This window comes from Prinia subflava, chromosome 7, assembly GCF_021018805.1.
Source record: "Prinia subflava isolate CZ2003 ecotype Zambia chromosome 7, Cam_Psub_1.2, whole genome shotgun sequence".
Lineage (NCBI taxonomy): Eukaryota > Metazoa > Chordata > Aves > Passeriformes > Cisticolidae > Prinia > Prinia subflava.
This window is the reverse complement of record NC_086253.1, coordinates 12,632,612-12,657,650: the sequence shown is the minus strand read 5'-3', so window position 1 is coordinate 12,657,650 and position 25,039 is coordinate 12,632,612. Positions and strand designations below refer to the sequence as shown.

The window sequence follows — 25,039 nt, the reverse complement described above, 5'->3', positions numbered from 1 at the left end:
ATAGACAGGATGATCCATAGCTGGAGACACGACTCGCTTTGTGCCACCGCCAGAAAGGGCCTTTAGCATTACAGACCACTGACCTCAGGAAAACGGGACGCAGATTGGATTGGGCAAATGGAACGAACCACGCGGGGAGGCTGCTCATGCTGGCATCTGTGAGAAGAGGCTGGCTGGTTCTGCAGCATGAAACTGGCTCCAGGCTGAGCACCTGTCTGCCTGCTCTCTCTCAGAGCTGCCCACCATCCCCGGCACTTGTTGCATCGCCCACAGCGCTCTTCCTCCCCTGGCTGGGAAGCAATGCACCTGCAAGACTACAAGAGGAGCATGCTGGTTGCCTTGGGTTATAGGAGACAGCGCAGTGAATAGGAATCACTCTGGTTTTTTCCGCCCCGAGCCAGCCGAGCTGTAAGATGTCCTCTCTCCCTCTCTCGGCTCCGCAATCAGCCTTTCCCCGGCCCCACGCTCGCATCCCCCGCCGTGCAGAGCGGACCCGGGCCGGGTTCTCTCCGCGCTGACCGCTCGCTCGCTCGCCCGCAGGGAGCAGACCCGGCCGGCCCGCCCCGCCTCAGGCGAGGGAAGGGCCCTCGCCGCCGCCTCGGTTAGCGCAGCTCGCCCGCCGAGCCGCCGCCGCTGCCCTGGCCCCTCACGGGGCTCGCCGTGCCGGGCACCGGCGGGGCCGAGCGGGGCAGGGCGGCGGCTCCGGCCCCGCTAGCGCCGGGCACGGCGCGGCCCCGCCTGGGGAGGGGCGGGGGCCGGGCGGGACGCGCCGCCCCCTCCACCTGCTGCCGCTGCGCCATCGCCGGCTGGGGGGAGCCGCCGCCCGTCGTCCCCGCGGGCCCCTTTGTGCTCCGCTCCAGAGCTGCCTCAGCCAGGCGGCGGCTGCGTCACGGCCCCGGCGCTGCGGCCGCCCAGAGCCACCCGCGGAGGGAGAGCCGCCGCCTCGCCCCCCGCTCCGCCATCGCTGCGCGGCCGCGGCGGAACGACGCGCCCCGAGCCAGGGCCGGCAGCCGCGGCGGTGAGTGCGAGCCGGGCCCTGCCCTGCCCTGCCCTGCCCTGCCCGGCCCGGCCCGGCCCGGCCAGGGGAGCCCCGGGCGCGGCGCGGGAGGGGCGGGGGCGGCCGGGCCGGCGCTGCCGAGCTCTCCGCATGGTGCGGGCTGCGGGCGGGGCCGCGCCGGCGGGCAGCGCTCCGCCGGGCTGACGTGTCGGGGGTCTGGGCTGCTGCTTTGTGTGCGTGGTGGTTTGGGGGGTTCGAAATTCTGATAGTGGAAGCTCTGCTCATCGTCCTTCCCAGAGCGCCAATACCTAACCGAGTCATAGCGACCAGAATTTTTTTTTCTTTTTTTTTTTCCAGAAGGTTTCTCGGGTCCCTCGAGGGCTGGGAAAAGGTCTGATTTCTGATATTTTGCATTTCTGTGCGTGTGTGCCTGTGTGTGCCAGCAGAAAATCTCTCTATCCTGGAAGAATGGTGAAACTGGGGAATAATTTCAGCGAGAAGAGCACAAAGCAGCCCCTCTTGGAGGATGGATTTGACACCATCCCCCTGATCACACCCCTGGATGTCAATCAGCTCCAGTTCCCACCTCCTGATAAGGTACAGTAGGCTTCAGTTTCCACCCTGGAGAATCACACCCGAATCTCAGGCAAACAACAAAAGAATGGGTTATGGATAAAGAGCGGCTTAGAAACGGCAAGAAATACGGGGTGTTTCAAGGCATGCTAGTTCTCTCTAGGGAAAAACCCAAACAGCTAAGCTGGTGAAAATCCATTAATGGTGATTTGCATTAAAAATCAGTGTGAAATGTTAGCAGTAAGCACGTAGAGATGCTGCTATATGAGACATATACTGTATAAATGCAAGCTTCTCTATGCTGTATTTTTGCAACCCTTCCTATTCTGAGTCTTTCTTTTTGCATCTGGAATGTGCTGTGTGTTCTCTGTGAATAATTCCAATTTTCTCTGTCCAGAAAATGCCCCTCTGATGGGAGAATAGAGCCCTGCCTTATTTCTCTGTAGGATGGGCATGGGCATACTGCTAACAGGGAGCACTTCCATTTTCCTTCTGTGCTTCAGTAAGAAACCGATGCTAACCCCAGACAGGCTAAAATAATGAGATGAGAACAGGCCATTGAGTTTTTTCCTTGGCAATTTATTTTGTTCAAAAATCTCCAAATAGGGATTTGGATATCCTCTGTAGCTGGAAGGGGGCAGTCCAGTGAGCTGCTTACAGGTTGGAAGGGAAATGTGCTTCCTGCATTCCTCATTAAATGTCTTGATTATTAGGCATTTAATTTTAAAGATTTAGAAAGGTGATTGGTTATCCTGTAAATATGTTTATTGTCCTCACAATAAAAAATTCAGTAAGTGCTACTACACGTGAGGCACACAGGAGCAGGATTTTGTCAGGGTTTTCAGTATCCTGTTTAAATAGGATTCTTACTTGTAATTTCCCACATGCATCTGGTAATAAAAAGCTTTATGGTCTTCATACAGTTTTTATTTTTTGGCCTTGTGTCTTCCACAAACTGAATTCCTAGTTAAACTGCTAGGTATACATTCCTCAAACCTCAAAAAAATTCATATAATCTTAACTTGGGGTAAAGAATTTTGGCTTGTAAAATTTTCCTCGGTAGAGTGTTGCTTGCAGGCAATACAAATAAATGTGCGACCTCCATTTTAATTGCTATCAACACCGTTCTGTGTTGTGTGTGGTGACCAGTTGGCAGGCATAAATGCAATAAGCCATAACAGCTGTTCAGGAGCCTGAGGCTCCATTTTATGCCTTCAGTTACATGGGTGTAAATCTTGTAACTGAGGACAAAATCACACCCTGAGGCTTTAGAACAAGTTAAGTCTTACCGTGTCTGATACGTCTGCCAACTGGTGACTGGATGTGACCGATTACCAGGGACCAGTGACCAAAGGAATTTGTTCCTGCACTGCTAAGCAGCAGTGTGAAGGAGGGATCTGCAGGGTAATAGCTTTAAGCTGAGCAGAGCCTCTGTAGTGAGCACAGGGTTTTTTTTGCTCCTACTAGAATGGGGCAGGACTCCTCCCACCTGGATGGCTTTTGCCTTGAATGAAAGCAAATGTCCAGCTAAGCTAGAAACTTAAATAAAGGAATATTTGATTGGTTCTTCTGCTCTCCACTGTCCAATGGTATATTAGCTTTCTTTTCCTTTTGCAGACTGAGAAAATTAAATCTCTTGGTCCTGCTGGTGTCCTTCTGTAACTGGTTAGTCATGTCAGTGTCTCTTTGCTGGTTGCTGGAGACTCAAAGGCAGGAGCAGAGCAACTGATGTGAAAAAAAGAAAGCAGTATTAAGAAAAGATTGACACACAGATCAAATTCTGAAATATTCAGACACTCATGTATAATGAACAGGAATACATACTTCATATATCTATGCTTATTATTCCCTTGCAAGGCTCCAGCATGGCAGTGAAGCATAACTTCTTGAACAGTAGTGACTACAGCACTAAAGATTTGATGATTTTGACAGTTTCTAAATTAAAGGGATGAAGTGATTTAAATTCATATTTAGATATGTTAAACAAAAGAAGGCATTATATAACCAAGCAGTTAGAACTGTACATTCAGTGTCAGCTGAATGTGATTTGAGTTGCCTGAGATTATGCAACGTAAAGGGGGGAGGAAGAGAACTAAAATGTTAAAAAGCATTCCAGAAATCATAAGGCAGTTAACTTCCATGATGCTGTTGGGCAGCTCTAAAGTTAAATTGGTAATAACTACTGTCTTACTGATCATAGCTGAAAGTAGGTAAGTAGTTTTTAAATGTATGTCCTGAACAAGTATGTATAATACTGTGAAAGTGTCTAATAAACTTTATGGTGCTGAGTCCAGGTACAGTCACACATTCTAGGTACCATTCAGGGAAGTGAGAAGAAGGGAACCCAAAGCTTGTCATTTCAGTGTCTGGCTACCTGAAATGTCACTGTCTTAATTCAGAAAGATGGAGAGAGACTATTTACAAGGGGATTTAGTGACAGGACAAGGGGGAGTGGCTTTGAGGTGAGAGTAGGTTTAGTGTGAGGGTGCTGAGGCCCTGGCACAGGGCCTGGAGAAGCTGAGGATGCCCCATCCCTGGAGGTGTTGAAGGCCAGGCTGGATGGAGCTCTGAGCAGCCTGGTCTAGTGGAAGGGATCCCTACCCATGGCATGGGGTTGGAACAAGATAATCTTTAAGGTCCCTTCCAACCCAGGCCTTTCTGTGATTAATATATTTGCTGTTAATACCGTGGGCTGTGCTAAAGGTAGACTTTGATTCTCAAAAATCTAAAAGAGTAGATATTTAGTCCTTGGAAAAGCAGAGGAAGTTGAGCAAATTGTCATAGCACCATCAGTACAATAAACTGTACCCTAGCTTGAGAACAATACTTGGAAAAAGCTCCTGAAAAATGCAGAAGACAAAAATGAGGCAAGTAGGTGAGGTATGTAAAAATTTTGTATGATCAGAATGCCTAGGAGAACAGCAGAGATACAACTGACGTAATGAGTATTTTGGGAATACAGGTAAGGTGCTAAATTGTGTGGCTTAGGGCAGTAGTTCATAGCAAGGAATAAACTGAAGAGCCTTGGGTGTTTGAAGAAATCTCATTAACACAAGGGCTCGTGTGTATCTTGCCGCTTGCAGCTGATAATTCAGAAATTAGATGTTAAAAATAAGAGTGCCAAGGGCCATAGACTTATCACATGGTGAATAGCAACTAGACTACATGGGTTATTTCAATTTCTTTTAAAACTCAAAATCCTGCCATCACAGAACATGGCATCATCATCTGCAAGATTTTATGGGTACTCTTTAATAAGCTTCTGTTGGTGTCTAATTTGAAATCCTATTAATGGAATTTCCTGAAGCAAATGGAGGTGGCTATTTTCAAACTATACAAAGTGGGAAGGTCCATGATTTGGATTTGACCTATCCTTGCCTAGTGTCACCACAGATAAAAAAAATTGAACCTTTGTGAAACTGTTGCATAACAAGTCTTGCTGTAGGTCCATCAAAACCACTTTGAGAGGTAAGTCAGTTTATGATTGATAAACTGGAAAAAATAATTAAAAATTTAGAGCTTTCAAAGAAGAATTACACAAAGTGGGGATGGGAAAGATATGGTGCTAGATGTGCTTGTAAGCAGATAGAAGAAGAGTTAAAGAATAATTAAGGTTTTTGTGGCCAGCTTTAGTTGACAGTTTTATGACTGATTCTTTTTTTTAAAGGTTGTGGTCAAAACAAAAACAGAATATGAACCTGATCGCAAGAAGGGAAAGTTCCGTACTCCTAAAATAGCTGAATTCACAATCAGCATCACTGAAGGGGTTTCAGAAAGATTTAAGGTAAGCAGCGCTGTTGAAGATGTTGTGACTCAGTTGTGTTCACAGAAGTGCCTAAAATCAATTGCTGGTTGTAGTCAGAGCTGGCTGTAACAGAGTGCCTGTTGTGGATATAGCTGGACATGGGAAAATTAATTCAATGTTATTCAGTAGTTAACAATTAGAAGCCAAATCAAATCTTGCAGCGTTATTGGTTATAACCTCATGGCAGATGAATCCTGAAGGCATTTCTGTCAGTGTGTGGGTTTCAGAGTGTGGCTTGCCAGGGTGTGTGGGCTGCACACGGGGAGTGCTCGTGGCATGGATAAAGCTCCTCTTTGTGTTGAAGGACAAGAACCACCAGAACATTTATTTTCTTTCTGGCTTCTTATTTATCACTGTGGCCAAACCATTCTCTTAAAAGCACTGTCATAGTCCATTATGTATTTTTTAAAGTTAAATATATGACTTGGCAACCCAGGGGTTTATACCAGAGCTCCTTCCTATCAGTTTTCCTGGTCCAATTCAATCTTGTGGTTCGGTGACGACTGTTACTGTCACATGGCAGTTCAGCAAGGATCTGACTCAGATTGTGTCCACACCCTTATCATTCCCTTCATTTATCCCATAGGAAACCTGAGAGCTTAGCTAGTGCAAGATTTGGATATCCTTTCCCCCCACCAGAGGATAGTTTTTCTTGTTCTGTGTAATTAAAGCAAAGCAGGAAAGTTGGCACTTCAGCTCATGCTCCCCTATTCTTTTAGCAGTAAGACTGAAGGTTTTTGGTGCATTTAATTTGGCATCTTACCCAAGGATACCAAAGCATTTTTAAGCAGTAGGCAACCACACTCTTCAATGCACGAGTACAAATACCTTTGGAAGCCTAATATTTAATATGAGAGGAAAATACAGAGTTTCAGTAAAGGTGTGGATTCTCTTTCTATTGCACAGTTCTAAACTCTGTCTGCATGGTAGGAATTTTGGGGTACACACAGAGATTTTGGTACTGTTGTGCCTGAGGAGTGCTCTAAAAGCTGCCCAGGCTGACCTTCAGAAGTGTATATGCAGCTCTCAGTGAACCAGAGCATGCTAAACAGACAGAGTGAAGGCTCAAGGAGGGATTAGACTATATTTGGAAAAGAACTTTGCAGAGTGTTGCTGCGACAAATGTTTTAAGTGCCGTTCACCTGGGGAAGCCTTCAGCCATACAGTGAAGCCTGTAGGTTCCCAGTCAGCTGGGAGGGAACCACCCCAGACAGCCAAGATGATGTTATGGGATGTGGTAGGGTTTTGCTAAGGAGGCAAGAAAGCTAGCTCCAGCTTTTCCTATTCCTAGGTTAGGGGCAAGGCCATCCCATTCCTCAGGGAAAATGCTGCATTCTGGCTCACGTTCTCCCTTCATCCTCCTGGCACCGTAGTACCAGTCCTTGAGAGTAATCCCCTTCTCTCAGGTGAGGCTAGGGTAAATGCAAATGGACAGCTCAGAACAAGGAGAGCTTATGTCTGGCTGTCTCTGTGTGTGTCCTGGTCACACTAAGGTGATTGGAAAATGCTTACTATGTTGTAGAGGAGAAAGGAGAGGCAGTTTTTGGTTTGAGTGCCCTGATAGGACTCTGGTTCCAAGCAGCTGAGTAGAGCCTCTACCTGAAGAACTTTGCACTTATGGTTTAGCAGTAGGGCCTAAGGAATTTCATTGCTGGAACGTTAAATTGTAGCTAAAGAAGGGTTTTGAATATCTTAGCCACATCTAAAAGGCTTGTGCATCCTTTTGTAAATCTGGGGAGTTTTATCTGTCTTTGTTGGGAGAGTGGAGCAAATGAGACCTTGCTGGAAACACATAAATAGCTTGTTGTGCTGTTGGGTAGTCTTTCCTAATTTGTGTAGCTGAATAGCTAAAAGCCTGAGGATTTTTGCATTGCATTTTTATATACCTTTGGATGGCATTCTTAAATAAAATATCCTTTAGATGTTACATTATGATGGTCGCTTTGGGATTAATCTCATACTAGAGGGTTGCTAGGTTTTGCTGCTAGGTAACTGCTGCATCAGAGAGAGGTTTCTGTAAGATTTGGTCTCTTGGGAATTGCAGGGTGATTCACAATGTGGCTGTAAGTCTAGGTTTCCAAGGAAGAGTATGGGGATGGGGATTGATCAGTTAGGAAAATTTTGGTTCAGTTAATTGAAAACAATGTTCATGCAGAACATTCAGGTCCTGAAAACGTCCCTTAATCACTATATAACAATTTTAGAATTGAATTATGCTGCTTGTAGCATTGTAAAGAAAATGACCAGTCCTCCAGCGAGGATGATTGTTGTATTCACCACTCCCAGCAGTAAATATTACATGAATAGTTGATAACTTTTCATAAATATGTAGATGAAAAGTACTGATTATGTGAGGTTTTCTCCTGGGTCCTTATTAATTGTGAACCATCATGTTAACTTCTGCTCTTGATTCTGAGAGAGCAAAAAAATATTTGTTTGAAAATTAAATATTTGCTATAATTATGAAATGCATTATTTAACTGGTGAGATATTGATTTTGGCTTGTGTTCATGAAAAAACTTTCAGACACCATTTTAATGACTTCAGTATTGTACATCACCAATGCACAAGCTTGCCACAAAGCACAGCCCAAGTGTTGTGCTAAAAATAAAGCAAGTCAGTCAGTCACATTTACAAATAATTCACATGTGTATTCTAGGATGTACTTTGTAAATAATGACAAAGCAGATTGCATTTTTGGGATTCAGCAGTGCAGATCATCTAAAGCTGTTCTTGAGAGGTTATACATTTTTAACAAATGCAGTCACCCCAGCATGTGCATATGTCATGTAGATCACTTAGTGTTTTAGCACCTGGTGAATAATCAGTTATAAAATATATTTTTCTGCATTCAGTTCACATTACCACAGTTATTATAACAGAGCTGAGAATGTTTTCAAAGAAAACTGCAAGTATAATTTTCCTCCATGAAGCTGCATTCTGAATTCAAATCAGAATCTCTCAAAAGAACGTGAAGATTTCATGATTCTGAGAACCCTGTTGTCTTAATTTATTTTTATGGCACTAACCACACCAAAGATGGTATTTTTTCACTTAAGATTATTTCCTATTGAGAAACAGAAGAGTTGCTTTTCTTCTTTGAACAGTGTTGGTTGATGTGGGGTGTTGATTCTTCACATCTGGAAAGCAACTTTGAGCAAGGGAGATTTTTCCTGTAAATTGTCCACTCTGCAGAGCAACAAAGGAGCCTTGTGAATCAGGACACAGGAGGAAGTTAGGGCAGAAGAAAATTGATGGTCTGAGTTACCCAAGGCCAAACCTTTGCCTCCCCCATGGACAGAGCAGTGTTTTTACAATCTCCAGTTGGATTTTGTAGTGGGATCTGTACTCTGGCACCCACTGATTGGGCTACAGCTGGCAGTTGTGTACAAACACACCAATCTAAAAAAATCTGTTGTAGCAAAACATGAGGAGTTTTTTCTGTCTTTGAGAAAACCTCAATAAAGAACATTTAGAGGTATTTTGAAAGCAAACACTGATTTTTAATAATAAATTTCAAGCCGTTAAATCAACCCAAGCTGTGATATGTCTTCAGCCTTTTGTTTCTGTTCAAAGGCAGTTCAGTTATCCTGACTTTATTTCTGACATCTCTACATACACGTAACTGCAGAGCCAAAGTCTCAAGCTTATCTCTGTGCTAAGACCATGCAAACTTGTACTATCAAGTAGCAAGCAGCTGTTGAAATGTCTGCATGAGGTTATGGAAGAGGGAACTTCAAGATAAGTTTTTGCAGTTTTACCTGGTCACTTTAAGACTGCAAAAATATATGCAATATACATCTAAGTGTTCGGGGGGGTTTTCTGTCTTAAAAAGGGCAATCCTGCAAACATATTTCTGCCTCAACATTTTGCACCTCTTCTTAGTAATAGTAGTGGTTATTATTGCTGCAAAAATAATCAGAAACAAGGAGACTGGTTCTCTCTTGGCTGCTGTGTGATTACTTTGTGTGTTGAGTAGCTCTTTGCTCCCACTTTAAAAGTCTGTTAAGAGCAGGAGATGTCAACTCATTCCTGTACAGGTTTCACTTCCTTAAGTAGATTCTGTGTCTGTCACTTAGTGCTGGAAGAGTGACAGGTACTTACTGTCACAAGTAGTTCTGTTCTCCAGTGGAACTACTCACAGGATTAAAGTTGCCCACAAGTATAAGTGTTTGGCAGGCTTTATATTTTTTCATTACTACTTCAAATAAGAAAAATAAAGGAGGTGGTTCTTTCAATGTAACAATTATTTTAAAATAATGGATGTAAGTAAAGGCACTGCATGGCAACTGTCACTTTTCCTTTTTTAATATTTGATATTCTCTGAAATGACATTGACAATCCTCCTGCTAGATTCTTGGTTGAAAGGAATTTTATAGTCAGAGCTGGAGGATTTAAGTAGAGTGTATGCTTAACACAGCTCCCCTGCTATAAGTCAGGTGTCCTCTGTCTCCATTAGAAATCCTTTTGCTGGAACAGAACCAGCCACACAAGATGTTTTGGATCTCTCCAGATGCATCACTTAAATAACCTTTCCTCTTCCGTAATAACATTATGCAGCCTTTTTCCTGGCCTCAGTAATATCTTCTGTGTTTGTGTGGGAAGCTAGTAAGGTTCTTATCTTGGTGCCACAGGGTTTCTTGAACTGCTTCCTCAGATCCCTGTTTTTAAGAAACACAATATGTGGTGCTGTGTGATGGAAGATGGCAGGAACATTGCCATGAACAGCTGAGTTAAGCTGCAGTTCTAGGATCTCAAGGCCAGTGCCTTGTTAACCTGTTTTTGTGTAACAGTGTGTCCCTCAGGTTTCATTAATCAATTCCCCTGCAGACTGGTCCTGTTGTCTTGCACTGTCACTGTTAATAAGCTCTGGTTCTGTAGCTTCTTTTCTGTTACTGTTCTGGTCTTCTTTTCTATTCTGTTACCTCATGAATCTCCTGCCTTTTTTGCTTCTACTCCCAGGTAAGCATCCAAGACAGTTCTTTCCTCTGTCATTTCTATTTGAGAAGGACAAACAGATTTTCGATTTTTTTTTATTTCTGCTGCTTTTTCTGTACAATCTGCCCCCAAACTATCATCCTCTCTGAGCGCAAAGTTTTGATGGGAATGTTGTGGTGAAGAAGCTGAGTTTAATAGATGGATACCAGTCATACAGCTAAACATGACATGTAATGTTAGAAATACTCTTCTGAAAAAAGGCACCTGGTTGTCTTTTGGAGTCACTGGTCATCCTGTATATTTCCATAGCAAATTCAGGGCACTGCATCAGGCTGTTCTGTGCATTTGCATTACTCTGTAAATGAATACGAGTCAAATGTTGCATGTATAGATGTAAATATTCCTTTTTTCTTTCACATTGCCATTTCTCACAAGGTGAACATTTCTTAATCCTTGAGTATGTTGTTTCAGACATGTTTGTCATTTAAACTTCCAGGGACAGGCTGAGGTAATAGAAAACAAGGACATAATTTTGCAAAAGCAGTGATAAGTGGAAAGCTGATTTTTGTGTTCTCTAACGTGCTGGTAGAGGGCATTATGTAGCTGGAGATGCAGAATTTTAGTGGAGAGAGGTGAAATGGAGGTCATGGCCATTAGCAAGAAAGTCAATGCAATGTTTTACGAATGTTTTGTGTGTGGGATGTAGCCAGACACAATCTGTTGTAATTACAGGCCATCTGCCTAAAATTCTCTTGTAGTTTAAATTGAATCGCAATAATTTTAATTTCCTGTCCTAAGTGGTTGTACAGAGTTGCTGTATTTCACCCCAGAGGTCTCTGCATTTTACTGGTGAGCAAAGCATTAATTGGCTATAAATCATTTCCTATGAAAGGTGCTCTCTAAGTGTATGTTTTCACTCTTCTTGTGCAGTGCTGACAGCAAGTCTGTGCCTCACACTTTACAAACAGAAATGAAAGTTGTGTTCCCAAGAGGCTGCAGTTGAAGTAGATAATGCATAGATGTAGAGCAGAGATGAGACGTAACCAAGAGCCAGTGATTGAGCAGTGAAAATCATTGCATGTCTTGTTGGTTCTTCTAATAACAGGAGTGCTTCTACATGGGTTTATGTGCTGATGGAAGAAAAAACACAAAGGAAGGCATGGTGCAGGACAGCACACTATGAGTGGCTTAATGAAAGAGTCTCAGGCAGGAGGAGGCATTAGACAAGCAGAAGTGAAGGCAGAGGAGAAATGGATGGTACCCAGATTTTAGTGGGACAGTGGGCTAAAATAAACAGCAAAATGTGTGGAGCTGAGAGGAGCAAGAAGGTAGACCCTTTCCTGGTCATATTTGTGCATGCCTTCCAATATGACCAGGAAAGGATGCGAAGAGAAGAGGCCACTGTTGGTGCAGTTGATGAATTTTGCTGTAGAATTGCACCTTGATTAAAAAGGGAGTCCAAATAAACATTAGTGGAGGCAGGAAGGAGGAGACTGCAGTATCCAGGAAGAGAAAATACAGCTTGTAGTCCTTTGCAGTTGAGGTGAAGTAGCGTGGACTGATGGGGCAGATCTGCTAGATCTGGTGAAGGCCTTATCACAAGCTGTTTACATGGTAGTGTAGTTGTCAGATCTGGTGAGTTTCATTTGTTCAGCTAACTGCTTACAGAGTCTGAAGACAGGTTTTTTGCTGTGGGTTTGCTTAGTTCAATCATTAGTCATCTCTCATTTTGATTACTCTAATGGCTTCTGGCTAGACATTGTCCTTCTTCTGCTCTTCACTTACAATCTATTCAAAAATCTGCCACATACATAATATCTTGTCATCTTCGCTGTTCACTTCGTTTTGCTGCCAGATCCTCTTAAAACTAACTTTAAATGTCACACTCAAGATGAAAGCAAAATCACACTTTGAATTCCTAGTTAAAAGAAATGGTTGTTTGTCCTATCTTATAGTTACTTCAAGAAAAAAAGTATTTTAAAAGCTCATCACTCTTGAGGTGTGACAGTCACCTCAGAGTTCTGCAGTGAATGATCACAGTAATTCACAAGATTTCTGCTTGTGACTGTGCTGTGTGGGGTCCTGCACTGCCAGCTGGCCACCACAGAGGAGGAGATTCAGGATTTCCTTCCAGAAGAAGGGAGGGAGTGCTCATTCATGCATTACAGCTGCTCCTGCCTGAGGGACAGGGCAAGTTGGGTGTGGTGTGTTGGTAAGAAGAGAGCAACTTTAGTTCATAGTGAGTGTGCAGAGCTGCCGTGGAAGAAAGCAGTAAGAAAACAGCTTTGGGGCTGCTTGTGGTCTGAAGAGCTGCTTGTTGCCTTCTCTTTTTTCATGCTATGATTTCTGAAAAGCTGCTGGGAGGAGAGGGCTCAGAAGGTGAGGCACAGAGGTTGCACTGTGTTAGTGCAGGGCAAGAAGCTGAGTGCCTCAGGTTCAGAGTGAACACGGGGATCTGATCATTGTGGGCCATCATCAGTGGTGGTGGGTTATTATGAGAGTGAAGAATGTCAATTAGAAGAAAGAAAAGGATTTTCAGTTTAAGAGGCAGAAGTGGACTGGATTCCCAGGTGATGGCAATCACCTTGGAAAGAAATCCATTGCTAGATTCCATCAGTGCCATTTTCATCTGCAGCTGTCTTTAAATAGAAGTTCCTCGTATCCTGAAGGATGGTAAGAGGAGGGAGCTTCTCTCCTAATAGGAAGGAGACAAGAGCTTACTTGATTAGGGATTTGCAAATGGAGTGTGATTGCAAATCATTGGAGATAATGAGAGTAAAAATTTACATGTTAATACCAAAATTAGTAACATTAGGAAATACAGTAAGTGAGAGAGAAAACTTCTGTGAGATTTTTGAAGCAGGACCCCTGAGAACTCTTCCCATGGCTTCCTGTGTGGCAATGGAAGAACTCGTACAAGCAGTGAGAACTCTCAGCTCCACACTGTCACTGAAAACAGGTCTCAGCAAATCACCTCTGAGGCCATGGCTCTGCAACCTGCCAGGCTCCAGCAATCAGCACAGCACTGGGCTTTTATCTTCTTTTAAAAAAGTTACTTCTCATAGCAGTTTTGAAGCTTTGAAGAGTGATCCTGCAGTGATTGTGGAAACACAATTTTTTTCTTACTGTCTTAACATTTAGTCTCAGTTACAAAACAGCTTGTGAGTATGTTGTCTCAGTATGTTCCCAAGACCTCATCTATATGTCAGAATGGGAAATAACATTACAGTTCTACTACTGGCTGCTAGTAGAAGGGCCAGTAAATATGGTTAAAATACTTTGGGACTTGAGAATATTTTTCAAAACATTTTAAACTCCTAGCTCCTGTCTGTGGTGGAGACAAATATGAGCTGAGTTGATGTGTGCCACAGCAGTTCTGCCTGTGTTCCTAAAGGGAGCAGCCTTTGCTGAAGGCTGTGTGGAGTCAGAAACATGATAAAAATCCTGTCAGAAGGGCTGAGCTGGGCCATAGCTGGGCCAGGAATGGGGACGTGTGTCTGAGTGTTATGGTGGTTGTTATTAAACTGGGCCACAGAGAATGACCAGAAAGGAAGGTGAAAATGCACTTTTTCTCTTGGATTCATGCAGGACATCCTGAGGCATGGGAGATGTAAGGAGAACATACAAGGTTGGCAAGACAGAGTGAGCTATCCATGTTAATTTTTGTGTATGCAAACAAGTAATAAACTTGGAGAAAGACTAGTCAGATGTGAAAATTGTTGTCAATGTGAAGTTTTCAGAAGTTAATTAAGAATATTTTTTTTCTTTTTTGTATCAGTGACTGTTGAGAAACTGAACATGTTGCTGCTATTAACCAGAAAGATCCTTTACTCCATCTCTCATTTCAGTTGTTATTGTTGCATTAATATCTGCATTTCTCCTGCTAAATTACTCTTTGATCTGCAGTTCTCCTTGCCTCTACTCCAGCCTTCCCTTTTTTTTTGCTTATTTTCTTTCTATCAAAAGTCCTTACTATATCCTTGGCTTCAGCAACACACAGCACTCAAGCTTGTCTCAGCCAGGAAATGCAGCACTTGCTGTTGTCTGCCTGTGATGAGATTTGCTTTCACAGGATGAGAAGTCCCTTAAGTTTATTGTTGTCCTAATACCACTGCCACACACAGTTTGCAGTGCTTCAAACTCTGTTAGTCCAGTTATCAAAAGGGGGGTGTATGGTGGTTGTTTTTACCAAGAGGCAAAGCTACAATTTTTTGTTGTTTTTGCTTTTTCAAATACCAGATTATTCTTGTTTCAGTTAATTGACCCTGATATGCCTAAGCTCTCTTTTCAGGAGGTGTATGTAGCTGCTTACTCATCGTACTTTAAAATCTAGATAGTATTATGCTTTGTTTCAAAAAATGAATCATATAATCTTGTTTGTTTCTGTTTATTACTGTTTCTTATGCTGTAGCACATGCCTTTCTTCTTTCTAACTTGCCAAAAAGAAAATTCATCTCAATCACTCTTACTGTGCAATCTCCATGACCTACTAATTTGTCTGTCAGTTGAAGTTTTAAAATAATAAAAACACACATCTGGGAGACTCTCCCAGGTAATAAATGCTATTTGCTCAGCTCACACCTTCCACAGAAATGGGTCTGAATTGGAGAGCTTTGTAATGCTACTGCTGGACAAAATTTAGTGCTTTCTCTCATCAGTGGGTGGTGTAATTCTAAAGGTAGTTCTGTCTCCTGACACACCAGAAGGCTGCTGGTGTCCAGCTGCTCAGAGTTTGTACCTGGGAAAGGTCAGCTTGTACTGACACTGATTTCAGGTTTGTCTTAAGGTGTGTCTGGGACTTGTCTGCAGCCCAGGGGCAGAGAGGTACCAAAGGACCTGGTGAACAGCCATGCGAGGCTGTGTGTGATGGCTCTCTGAGCACTGGGAAGGAAGTGCCACACAGCTCCTGCAGGCCAGCCCAGGCTTGGACTGGCTGTGTTTCCCTACGGATCTGGCAGTGACCACTCCTGGACAGGCTCTGTGTGATGAACTAGTGCTGTTCCAACCTATCCATTAGGGAGTATTGAGCAACCAAGAATGCAGACTACTGCTGTAACTATCCCCAAATTCAGAGCAGCTGCAACAAACTCTAATCCTGAGAAAAGAGGGCAGACATTCCTTTCTCCATGCCCTGCAAGTCACCTCTGGATGACACCTGTGCTACCTTACTGTCACCTGACTCCCTTCTTGGACAGGCGCAGGGAAAACAAACATGCTTATCAGCTGACATAAACTAGACTTGCACTTGTATCATCCACATCCTGAAAAAATAGCAGACACAAGCTACCTTGGTGTGTCCTGGCCTCATGTGCCTTGCACAGAAATGCAGTGAAAAAAAGCCTTGCAGTACACAGGCAATGGGCCCCTGCCCAGATGATCCTCTTTGAGAAGGGCAGGGTAGAAGCACTTATGTGCTGCTTCTCTGTTCTCCCTCAATAATTAAGCAGCTGGTTTTATGCTTTGCTCGATTTTACTGTGAAGTGCATTCACAGCTGACTTCTGCTGCCTGCAGTAACAAGCAGCAATGGAATAAGCAGTGCATTACTAACATAAGCATGTTTTATTTTTCTTTACAGGTAACTGTGCTGGTCCTTTTTGCCCTTGCATTCCTAACGTGTGTTGTGTTTCTGGTAGTCTACAAGGTTTACAAGTATGATCATACCTGTCCAGAAGGATTTGTTTTCAAGGTAAATTGCATACCCATTCTAGAAGAACAGTAGAGTATGTAATATTCTGTGTTGTTTTAGGCATAACCTTGATTAAGGCATGTTGTATTGCACAGATCTGGTGTTTCTTTACATAGGTTAGTGTGCTTCCTGCTATGCTTTTGCTTTGTAATTTGTAATTTGTACTATTGCACAGGATTAAAGTGTTATTTTATTAAAGCTATAGACATTGAACATATAGCAGAAATGTAACACTGGTGTCTTTCAGACTTACTTTACCTGCAGTCGTCTGGACAAAGCCCTCATTTATGGGTCATAAGGTTTAATGTTGCACGTTCCTCCAAATTACTGTGTCTCAGGAAATAAAAAAATGATAAAGTGTGGAGAAAAAAAATCTGGAATATGTGTCAAAGAAAAAGTAGAGTGATGTTCTCATTAAGAGTAGTAGAGTTACTTCAGGGTTATTTTTGTAGGAAGAACTTCTTGTTCTAGAACAGTGACCTCCGAGCCCTACTGCCAAAAGTGATGCCAAAAAAGGGAAAACACATTTATTGTAAAAAATACTGGTTCTAACCAAAAGGGAGGCTGGGCTCGCTTTATTTGTGTGAGATGGTGATGCTGGCCCGTTTGCTATGACCTGGGCTGAAAGTCAGAAAGGTAACATTGACTTCCCAGTTGTAAATTTAGCAGTGTTGAACTTGGCTGAAATGAGGTAAGAAAATAGCAGTGATAATGGCATTCTTCCCTTTTCTTTTTAAATAATATTTAGTCACGTAATAAATCAAATGGGTACCCAGTACAAACTTCAAAAGGATTTAAGAAGGGATGGCTGCCTCAGCAGTCCTGTTCAGGATTTTATCTGTCACTTCAAGCACATAAATATCTTACAAGAATCTAGTCCAAAATTATAATTAGTGATGCCCTTCTGGATTAATTTAGGTTTGAACATTCATTTAGTTGCTGCTTCCCCTTTGTTCAAGGGCAAAAGATACTGTGGTTAGAATACTTGGCTGTAACTCAGGAGATCCAGCTTTGGTTCTGCTGTTGGCTTTTTGTGTTGTGTCAAATGGGCACTGAAGCCCCTCTGTGTTTGTGTCTCAGGGGACAATAGGCCTTTCTTTCCCCTGAGCTCTCTCTTGGCATTGAGCAGTGTGGAAAACGGGCTGCTGTGTTCCTCTCCAGCGTGTCTTGATGTGATCCTGTTGACAGGAACAGGCAGTTACATGTTCCTGTGTGAGTCTAGCAGCAGCCTCCTGCTTCTCTCCTTTCACACCAAGCTGTCCTCTCTTTTGACTTGCAGTCTTCTGGCTTCTTGTGGCTTTTCTTGCCAGTGTCACAAATATTTAAGGAAAGAACACTTTCTTATTTTTCAGATATATGTTTCAGTTGCCCTGTGACCAGAGTCTGGTTGTGTTTCTCTTTTGGGTCCTGTGTTTGGGACAGAAGTGAGGCAGAACATCCCACAGCTCATGCTCTGTTTACAAGGTGCAGCACATATGTAGGGCTGCATCATGGTTACTCTCTTGGTGGTTTTCTTGCAGCTCATGTTTTGTTTCCAGCTGCTTGATGGCATTATGGCCAGGAGACACTGCATCTTTGGTCATGGAACTCTTTTAGGAAAGAGTTTTCTACAGGGTAGGGATGTTTGTAAATGACACAAGACCTGAAAACTAGCACTGTTGAGATGACTTTGTATTTGTTTGTGTCTTTTTTTGGGAGAGTCCATGATATGTGATGACATAGCTTGGCACAGATGTCCTAGGAAACATGAAGTCTCTCACCTTGTGACCAGTGTTTCTGTGGACTGGCTTCATGTTTCAGGTGGACTCAGCATCATTCTGTGGCCTGGATGTTCCCAGGTTTCAGATGCTGATGTGATTTCCTGGTTAAGGGCAAAGGTGTGCCTGCCTCAGGAAGCCTGGTGCTGCAGGAATCTCTGCATAGAGGCTGAGCTAACCACAGCTCTGAGTCAGACTCACTTCTCTGCTTTGATGCTCTCATCCATGGAGCAGTTCCAAAGGTTTCTGCTGTGCTACGCCTCCAGGGCGTGAAGGTGTGCTTAAAAAGGTGCTTGTTTTCCCTTGTACAGCAGTCTCATTTCTGTGCTTGCTTAAGCTCTCTGAGACAGCCTTAGTGCTGCTGCTGTGCAGATTGCTCTGGAGCACTCATCAGAACCTTTGGTGACACTCACCACAAAAGCCTGAGTGCACTTTTACATCCTGAAGAATTTCCCCAGGGTTTCAGTATGTTCTGTACCAGATCTGTTACCCTTTAGCTTTTGTTGTCAAAGCACCTGTGTTCTGACAGACTTGCGGACTTTTGGACTACAACAAAGTCATTTCAGTGCATTGAAGACCACACCATCATCTGTTTAATTGGGAATTACCCAGCAAAGTTAATGTGACAGAAAATACTATTTATAAATGAATACCACTGGGGTCTTTGTGTCAAAGGAGCAAAAGGAATCCTCTTAATTCAGCCAGATACAGACTGACAACGAGGGTTTTCTTTGGCATCAGAGGTCATAACCTGTAACTAATTTCCAGAATGGAAGGGTTGTGAAAAAAAGACTGGCAAATCACTCGTGGAACATCCCAGTTTCTCTTCATGGCCTGCCTTCTCTCACCTGGGAACCATGGAAACAAATAAAAAGGATGGAAGTGAATATTCTACACAGCTGAAAGTCTCAGGCGAATGGCAGGGTAACAATCAGCAGCAGTTCCCATCACTTGGTCACTGAGTGCTGCAAGGCTTGTCTTGGCTGGGAACTAAGCCAAGGGGCTGTCCTTAGGCACTACACAAGGGGCAGGGAGTAAAAGGAGAGGCTTTTATCATCTCTTCTAGAATCACGAAATCCTGGGAGCAAAAATGCAGTCAAGAGGGAAACTGATGTGTGTTTCTTTAGGCTCTTCTGTCAGATGTTTTGCATGTTTGTGACTACAAGCCTCCCCCCACAAGAAAAGAACAAACCATTACTGAGTCATTTTTGCCTGCTACAAAGTAAATTGCTTCTGAAGGCAACACAAGATTCTGTAGGTTTTTTTCAGACTGTCAGTAATCTTGGCTTGTCTTCAGCTCTAATAATTGTATTTGCTTGAATTTCCTTGGCAGATTTCATTAGTTCAATGGATTGTGTTCCTTTCCCCACTTTAAATATTTAGATTTGTGATTACATCGCATGACTGAGTGAAATAATCGCTACAAATATGTCTGTGTGCTTCTTAGTCATTTTATCACATCAGAAATAGTGAAAGTTATCCCAGATAAAGCATGGATAATACTTCCAGAAGATGACATGGTTGATGTATATGAATATGCATACCAAATAGCTCTATGCCATATTCCTGGATTATGTTTTTGTAAATCTACAAGTCTTGCAGCTGGCAAATACACTGACTGTGAGCACAAGCCTCTGTTGACTTACAGGGCTGAATGGACACAGGTGCTGTTTAGCCAGGGTCAAACCCCATCTGCTTTGTGCTGCTACTTAACAAAACTGCGAGGGAGACTTGCCCTGGCTGCTGCCTTGGCCAAAGATTACAGCTAAAGGGAACCAGGGAGGCTGTGGACACTCTGGGCACCCCTGTGGGTCTGACACACTTGGAGGCTTCTGTCACACGCAGGGCTTGGAGCCAGTGAGGTGCTGGCTGTGGCAGGGCTGTTGGTCTTGTGACAGCAAGGCTTCTTCCAGCCATCACAAGAGCCAGGGGATTGAACTCACCAGGGCAGGCAGGCTCTCAGACTACCTGTGGCTCTCGTGTTTTGGCAAGTATTCCTTTCTTCTTTTGTACCTTCTGATGATTTTTTTCATGTTAGCCTTTTTAGGAAGCAAAATGTGTATTAAGCCAAGACAGTCTGCTGGGTCTTCACCCATCCTTTGCTTTATAACTTAAAACCATTGGAAACTCTTGTTACTGGTACTTATTTATGCCTTTTTTTTTTTTTTTTGACATGGACAAAAGTCAACTCAGAAGTAAATGTGGAGACTTTCAAGGTAGAATCTGGTCCTAAAACCCATGGAATTTTTGGATGTGTTTTTCTACTGAGAAATTCCCAATGCAGCGTTTTGTTTGCTGAGCAGGAGAACAGTAGCAGTTCAAAGCTGCTGTGCTACAGTATTATAAATTTTAGTCCTCTGGTGCTGGAAACAAGAAGATTGAATATCCCATTTCTTTTTACAACAGCTGAGTAGAAATGAGTAAATGTATTTTTCCCCAAGCTGCATCTACTTCTAGCTTACAGGAGTCAATTCAATTGCTCAGGTGACTGCCCTAACATGTTGAAGTATAAGGCAGGACTGCCTGCACTGGCCAGTGTGGGAAGAGAACCTGCAGAGAGACCCCAAGACCTTCTGGGGCAGAACCTGGGGGTCTCAGTGTGTCTCAGTAACTTTTTGCTTTGGTGCAAGGAGCTGCTCTGTGGGCTCTTCCTGCACTGTGACTGGAAGAGTTCCTGGGTGATGGTACATGTGACAAACGCACGGCACAGGCACATTCACTGTGGCTTTTAGGATGACAGCAAAATGGATTCGACTTTTATTTTACTCTCTAAATTATCTATTTCACTTTCCAAAGCTCTGAGCATCTAGCAGGGTCTATTTAGTGTTCTTACAGTCTTGGGAAATGAAATAATGTAGTCTCAGAGCTGCAGAGAGCTTTTTAAAAGCCTGCTGTTGGCTACATCTTTCTGACAAGCAGGAGTGAAGTATTTTGTATGTGTGTACACAGTTGCACATACGCTTGGCCACCCACAGAGTTTTCCCTATAATGTGTGAACTATTGGGCTTTAAAACTGTTCATACCTTGGCACCAATATATCTGTATTAATTTCTGCCCCTCAGACTGCAAACACCATGGTAAATTGCCTGAAGTTAATCTAACAGTAGGATATGGACAGCTGTAATTGTAAACCAAACACTTGGAATTTGGTGGGCAGGAAAAAACAGCAAAATGTGGCTGGAACTGGAGATGGAATACTTTCAAAAATAGTTTTTGTATGTTAATTATTCTGGCATATAAACCCAGATTGGTCTTCCTGGCAAATGCATGAGTAGTTTAAGGATTGCAGGGAAGAACATTTTCAACACAGTAGGACAACACTGTAGTTAATTGCTGCATTTAGACTCACAGAAAGTGACTGTTGGATTAAAACTAAAAGGAAAAGGAGAAAAACACCCTAACCTGCTTCATGTGTATGTGGAAGGGGCTGCATCTGAAATCTAAGCAATGGATTTTCTTTTCAGAATAATCAGTGCATTCCAGCTGGGTTGGAAAACTACTACTCTGAGCAAGACTCCAGCGCTCGAGGGAAATTTTACACGGTCATAAACCACTACAACCTGGCCAAACAAACCATCACGCGCTCCGTGTCCCCGTGGATGACAGTACTGTCAGAAGAGAAACTCTCTGAACAGGAGACTGAAGCTGCTGAGAAATCAGCTTAGTAGGATAAGCTAATTATTAAAACTATGTCATTTGAAGGTAACTAAGGGACTTCAAGGAACTTTTCATTAAATATAATTATGGATAATTTAGAGGTTACTCATGTTTATGGTGTAACTGCTTCTGTTTGCTGATACTGCTTTGCAAAAAAAAAAAAAAAAAGAAAAAACTGAAAACAAAAACTTGCTGCAGAACATTCATGGGCATAACCCCAGGTGCATATCAGCATTGCTGTAGAGCTTTGACACCATTTTCAATGTTAAAAAAAAAAAAAATCCAATGTTAGATATGTTCTTGCAGTCTATTGGATACTGATAGATTTTGTCACTGGATTTTCAGGGCTTGGACCTTAGATAAATCATGTGTTCTGTTGTCTGAACAGATCCTTAATTTATTCAGTTTTTGAATTCTTTGTCATTTTGCAAACTGAAACACCCCAGCCATAACTAGAGTGATCTCTTGCATAGCTGAAAGCTGTAAGTAATATTTAGTTTGGGCTCAAGCAAGAATGGTAGCACTGACATCGGGGCGTGATGTAATGACTTGTATGAAGAAAGAAACTGTCAGGTCGCATTTTTCCTTACATTTCCTTTACTGTTTTTTGTAAGTGATAATGAAGTTCTTCTCTGCAACAAGGCATGCTCAATGTTTTCTTATTGCTGTCAACAGGATTTAACTGCATTTCCACTGTGGCTTTAGCATCTTGGTAAGGATGTGCACTGAAACACAAACTAGATAGACATTATGGAAAAACACAGGCAGTTTTAGTGGTGGGTGTTGAGGATAGTGTAAAAAATATACAGTTCAGGATGTTCTAATGAGAAATGGCATCTTCTGATCATAGTAAAGAGGCAGAAAGCCTATTCACAGTACATGTAATCCACTATGTCATTTGTTGGATACAGGTGAAGGAGTAATATGTCCAAATTTTCTCATGTATTACATTCACATTTTCCCTTTTTATTAGTTAGAAAGAGCTTTCTATTATGTAGGGTTTGCAGTTTGATACTTTTTAAAACATGGGGCATCACAAGTGAAACAGTAGCGTATTAGATCCCACAACTGGCTGTTAAAGCTCCATGTGAAGCAGTGAAGAGTAGAACTGTTTGTGTATGGCTCGGGAGGGGAAAAGATGTAGAAGAACATAGTGTTGTGAATGCACGTTCAAGTTCCATTGTAATTACAAACTTACGTATTCCTTGTGTGAAATCATGTTTTCATTTTTATTATAAATCTTAAATATACATTATAAAAAGACATCTTATTAATTTAACATACAAAAGTGTGTGAAGCATCTGAGCAAGCAAGTTGCCTTTTTATTCATGTAACTTGAATGGGACAAGGGAGAGTGGATATGTCAGAAGTTCCTTTTTCTTTGGTAGAGTCTGTACAAAAATTAAGGGAAAACATCAGTATTGGCTGTTTCTCAAGATCTATAGTAGAACAAATGTGGCCAGCTCCACTTCTGTTTTTCTCCAGCAGAAGCCTGTCATCCCAGTACAGTAAAAATAACCATTATGACTCAATGCTCTAAATTTGATAGGAAATGTGCATTACACAGTGCAGCTGTAAAAGGCTTTCTATTAAGTCATCATGGTATGTGGAATGCCTAAGAAGCAATAACCAATGTGCCAAATTTTTCTTTGCATTTAAAAATATCAAGCTTATGTTAAGATCTTTAAAACATACCGTGTTACCATTTTCTAACAGGCATCTGCTTTATTGAACATAATTAATTGACATGTAACTTTTGACATTTTCACTCTGTGCAGAGTAAAGAATAAGAATGATGCTGCCTGTTGCATAAAACCTATAGAAATATACATTTCAGAAGAGAGATAGGAAAACACACACATTTTGTATCAGCGTAGTTGTAGAGGACATTCAGGTTTTACAGGATGGAAAGGTTTGTTTCCCAAGACTGTCCTAAATAGAAATGATTCACGATACATCTCCTCCCCTTAAATTCAGGACAATAAAAACTTTAATGCATAAGTAAATACTGATGAGAAACAACTTCTTTTTCTCCTCCTAACAATAAAAATTAGTAAGCCTTATGATCTAGGAGAAGCAGATTGTTTATGCATCTTGAAGTCAAAACCATTTTCCCTCGGATTTATCAAGAGGGAGTTGATTGAGTCAGTTGGTTTTGAGACTTTTTAGTTAACAAATTGCTCCCAGTTTTAGCACTTTGAAGAGTTTGACTTCAATTGCCTATCCTTTGGCTTTGTTCCAGCATCCCAGAACATCTGTTTCATTGCACAATCTGTTTGTGTTGTATTCTCTCTTTTCACTTACAAGTAAAGCTCTTTCCTTGACTCCTTATCATCATTACTACCATTAGATGGAGCTGATTTCTGAGTGGTTTCAAAGGATTAGCAGTAAAGGTCATTTATGTGCCAAGTGCTCAGTGTGTACTGAAGTGGTGTGATGAAATAAAGGCCTGAGACAGTGTAGATGCTTCTGCACAGTAACAGTTTTCATCTGGGATGGGAGCTGCACTTCCCACAGCACAGGTGGGTGGCTGTGACAAAACCAGTATTGTTTTTTCTTCTGTTAGCTCTGTAGCTTTCTTCACAGCTCTTTCAAAGACTTTTGTGTTCTCCAGAGGATAAGCATGATTTTATGTTTGATACAGGCATTTAAAATGAATGTACTAATGGATATGTGCACACACTTATTTATTGGAAAATATTTCCATCATAGAGGTATGAGAAAAGGCATAAAACACGTAGGTGTGCTGTCATACCCCCTCCACTGAAGTCAGACCATTTACAAACAGAGCATGGAGACAATAGTATGTTTAATTAATTATCATACCAGTCCAGGAAAAGCAAGGAGAATGAACACATCACAAGGAAGAAGAGGATCCATACTCTAAATCCAGCATTGTTTTTGATGGCCTGTGAGGGAAAGGTTATCCCTGTTACCATTACCAATAAATACTAAAACCCAGTTTCAACAGTGGCAACCCAGAATGCCTTTTTGGGGTATCCCCCTTCCCTCCCACAAGAGAAACAACAAAATTTGCCCCTAATTCCAGATGAATACAGGTCAGGCTCACTGGTACCTCTTTAGATTTATCACACTGAAGTCACACTCAAATTCTTAAAACTGCACATTTGGAAATAATAACTATTAAAATCCCAAGATCTCATGCAATCAAACACTAGGAACTATATCAGAAAGTACATGCTTCTAAGTTAGTTTTAAGTTCCAAAAATTATATTCCTTGATTAAAAGTAATCAGGCCTTCATCTTTCTAATAAAGATCTGACTTGGAACAAATGTAAAAACATCAAAACCAAACAAGAAACAAACAGAAACAAAATCCCTGACACCTCTGGAGATAACTCAGTCACTTATTTCAGTCTCAGAGCCAATATTTTTCTTGGCTTCTCCTTTCCAAAACTGAGACCAGCAGGGGACTTGTTTTTGCTCTCACTTTTTAGATTTACAGATGGATTTTTTTTTTCTATGATACAAACACCTATGTGAGTAAAAAAGTTTTTTATTTTACCACCTTTCACTACTGTTTCTCATGATGTTTTAGGAAACTTAGTTCTACCTAAAAATGTGAAAAGTGAAGCAAAATACAGCTTCAGTTCTTGCCATGTTT

The 25,039-nt window shown here is 42.2% G+C and overlaps 2 protein-coding genes across 4 annotated transcripts in view; one reads left to right on the top strand and one right to left on the bottom strand.

Annotated features, from left to right (window-relative positions):
• Positions 1–731: 731 nt before the first annotated feature.
• On the top strand, positions 732–21,602 carry NSG1 (neuronal vesicle trafficking associated 1). 2 transcript variants are annotated; one of them, XM_063401611.1, is made up of 5 exons: positions 732–1,018; positions 1,444–1,594; positions 5,238–5,354; positions 15,890–16,000; positions 21,222–21,602. In XM_063401611.1, exons 2-5 carry the CDS (start codon positions 1,466–1,468, stop codon positions 21,420–21,422), a joined length of 558 nt encoding a protein of 185 aa, XP_063257681.1. In that variant the 5' UTR covers positions 732–1,018; positions 1,444–1,465; the 3' UTR covers positions 21,423–21,602. The 2 variants fall into 2 exon arrangements, with proteins under 2 accessions (XP_063257681.1, XP_063257680.1); XM_063401610.1 differs by having other exon boundaries at positions 733–1,018; positions 1,355–1,594.
• A 2,604-nt stretch (positions 21,603–24,206) lies between these two features.
• The window catches only part of STX18 (syntaxin 18), a 59,037-nt gene continuing 58,204 nt past the window's right edge, over positions 24,207–25,039 (bottom strand). For both annotated transcript variants that reach the window (XM_063401608.1, XM_063401609.1), the window contains one exon: positions 24,207–24,323. In XM_063401608.1, the coding sequence (XP_063257678.1) occupies positions 24,228–24,323 (96 nt within the window). In that variant the 3' untranslated portion in view covers positions 24,207–24,227. The remainder of the gene's footprint in view (positions 24,324–25,039) is intronic.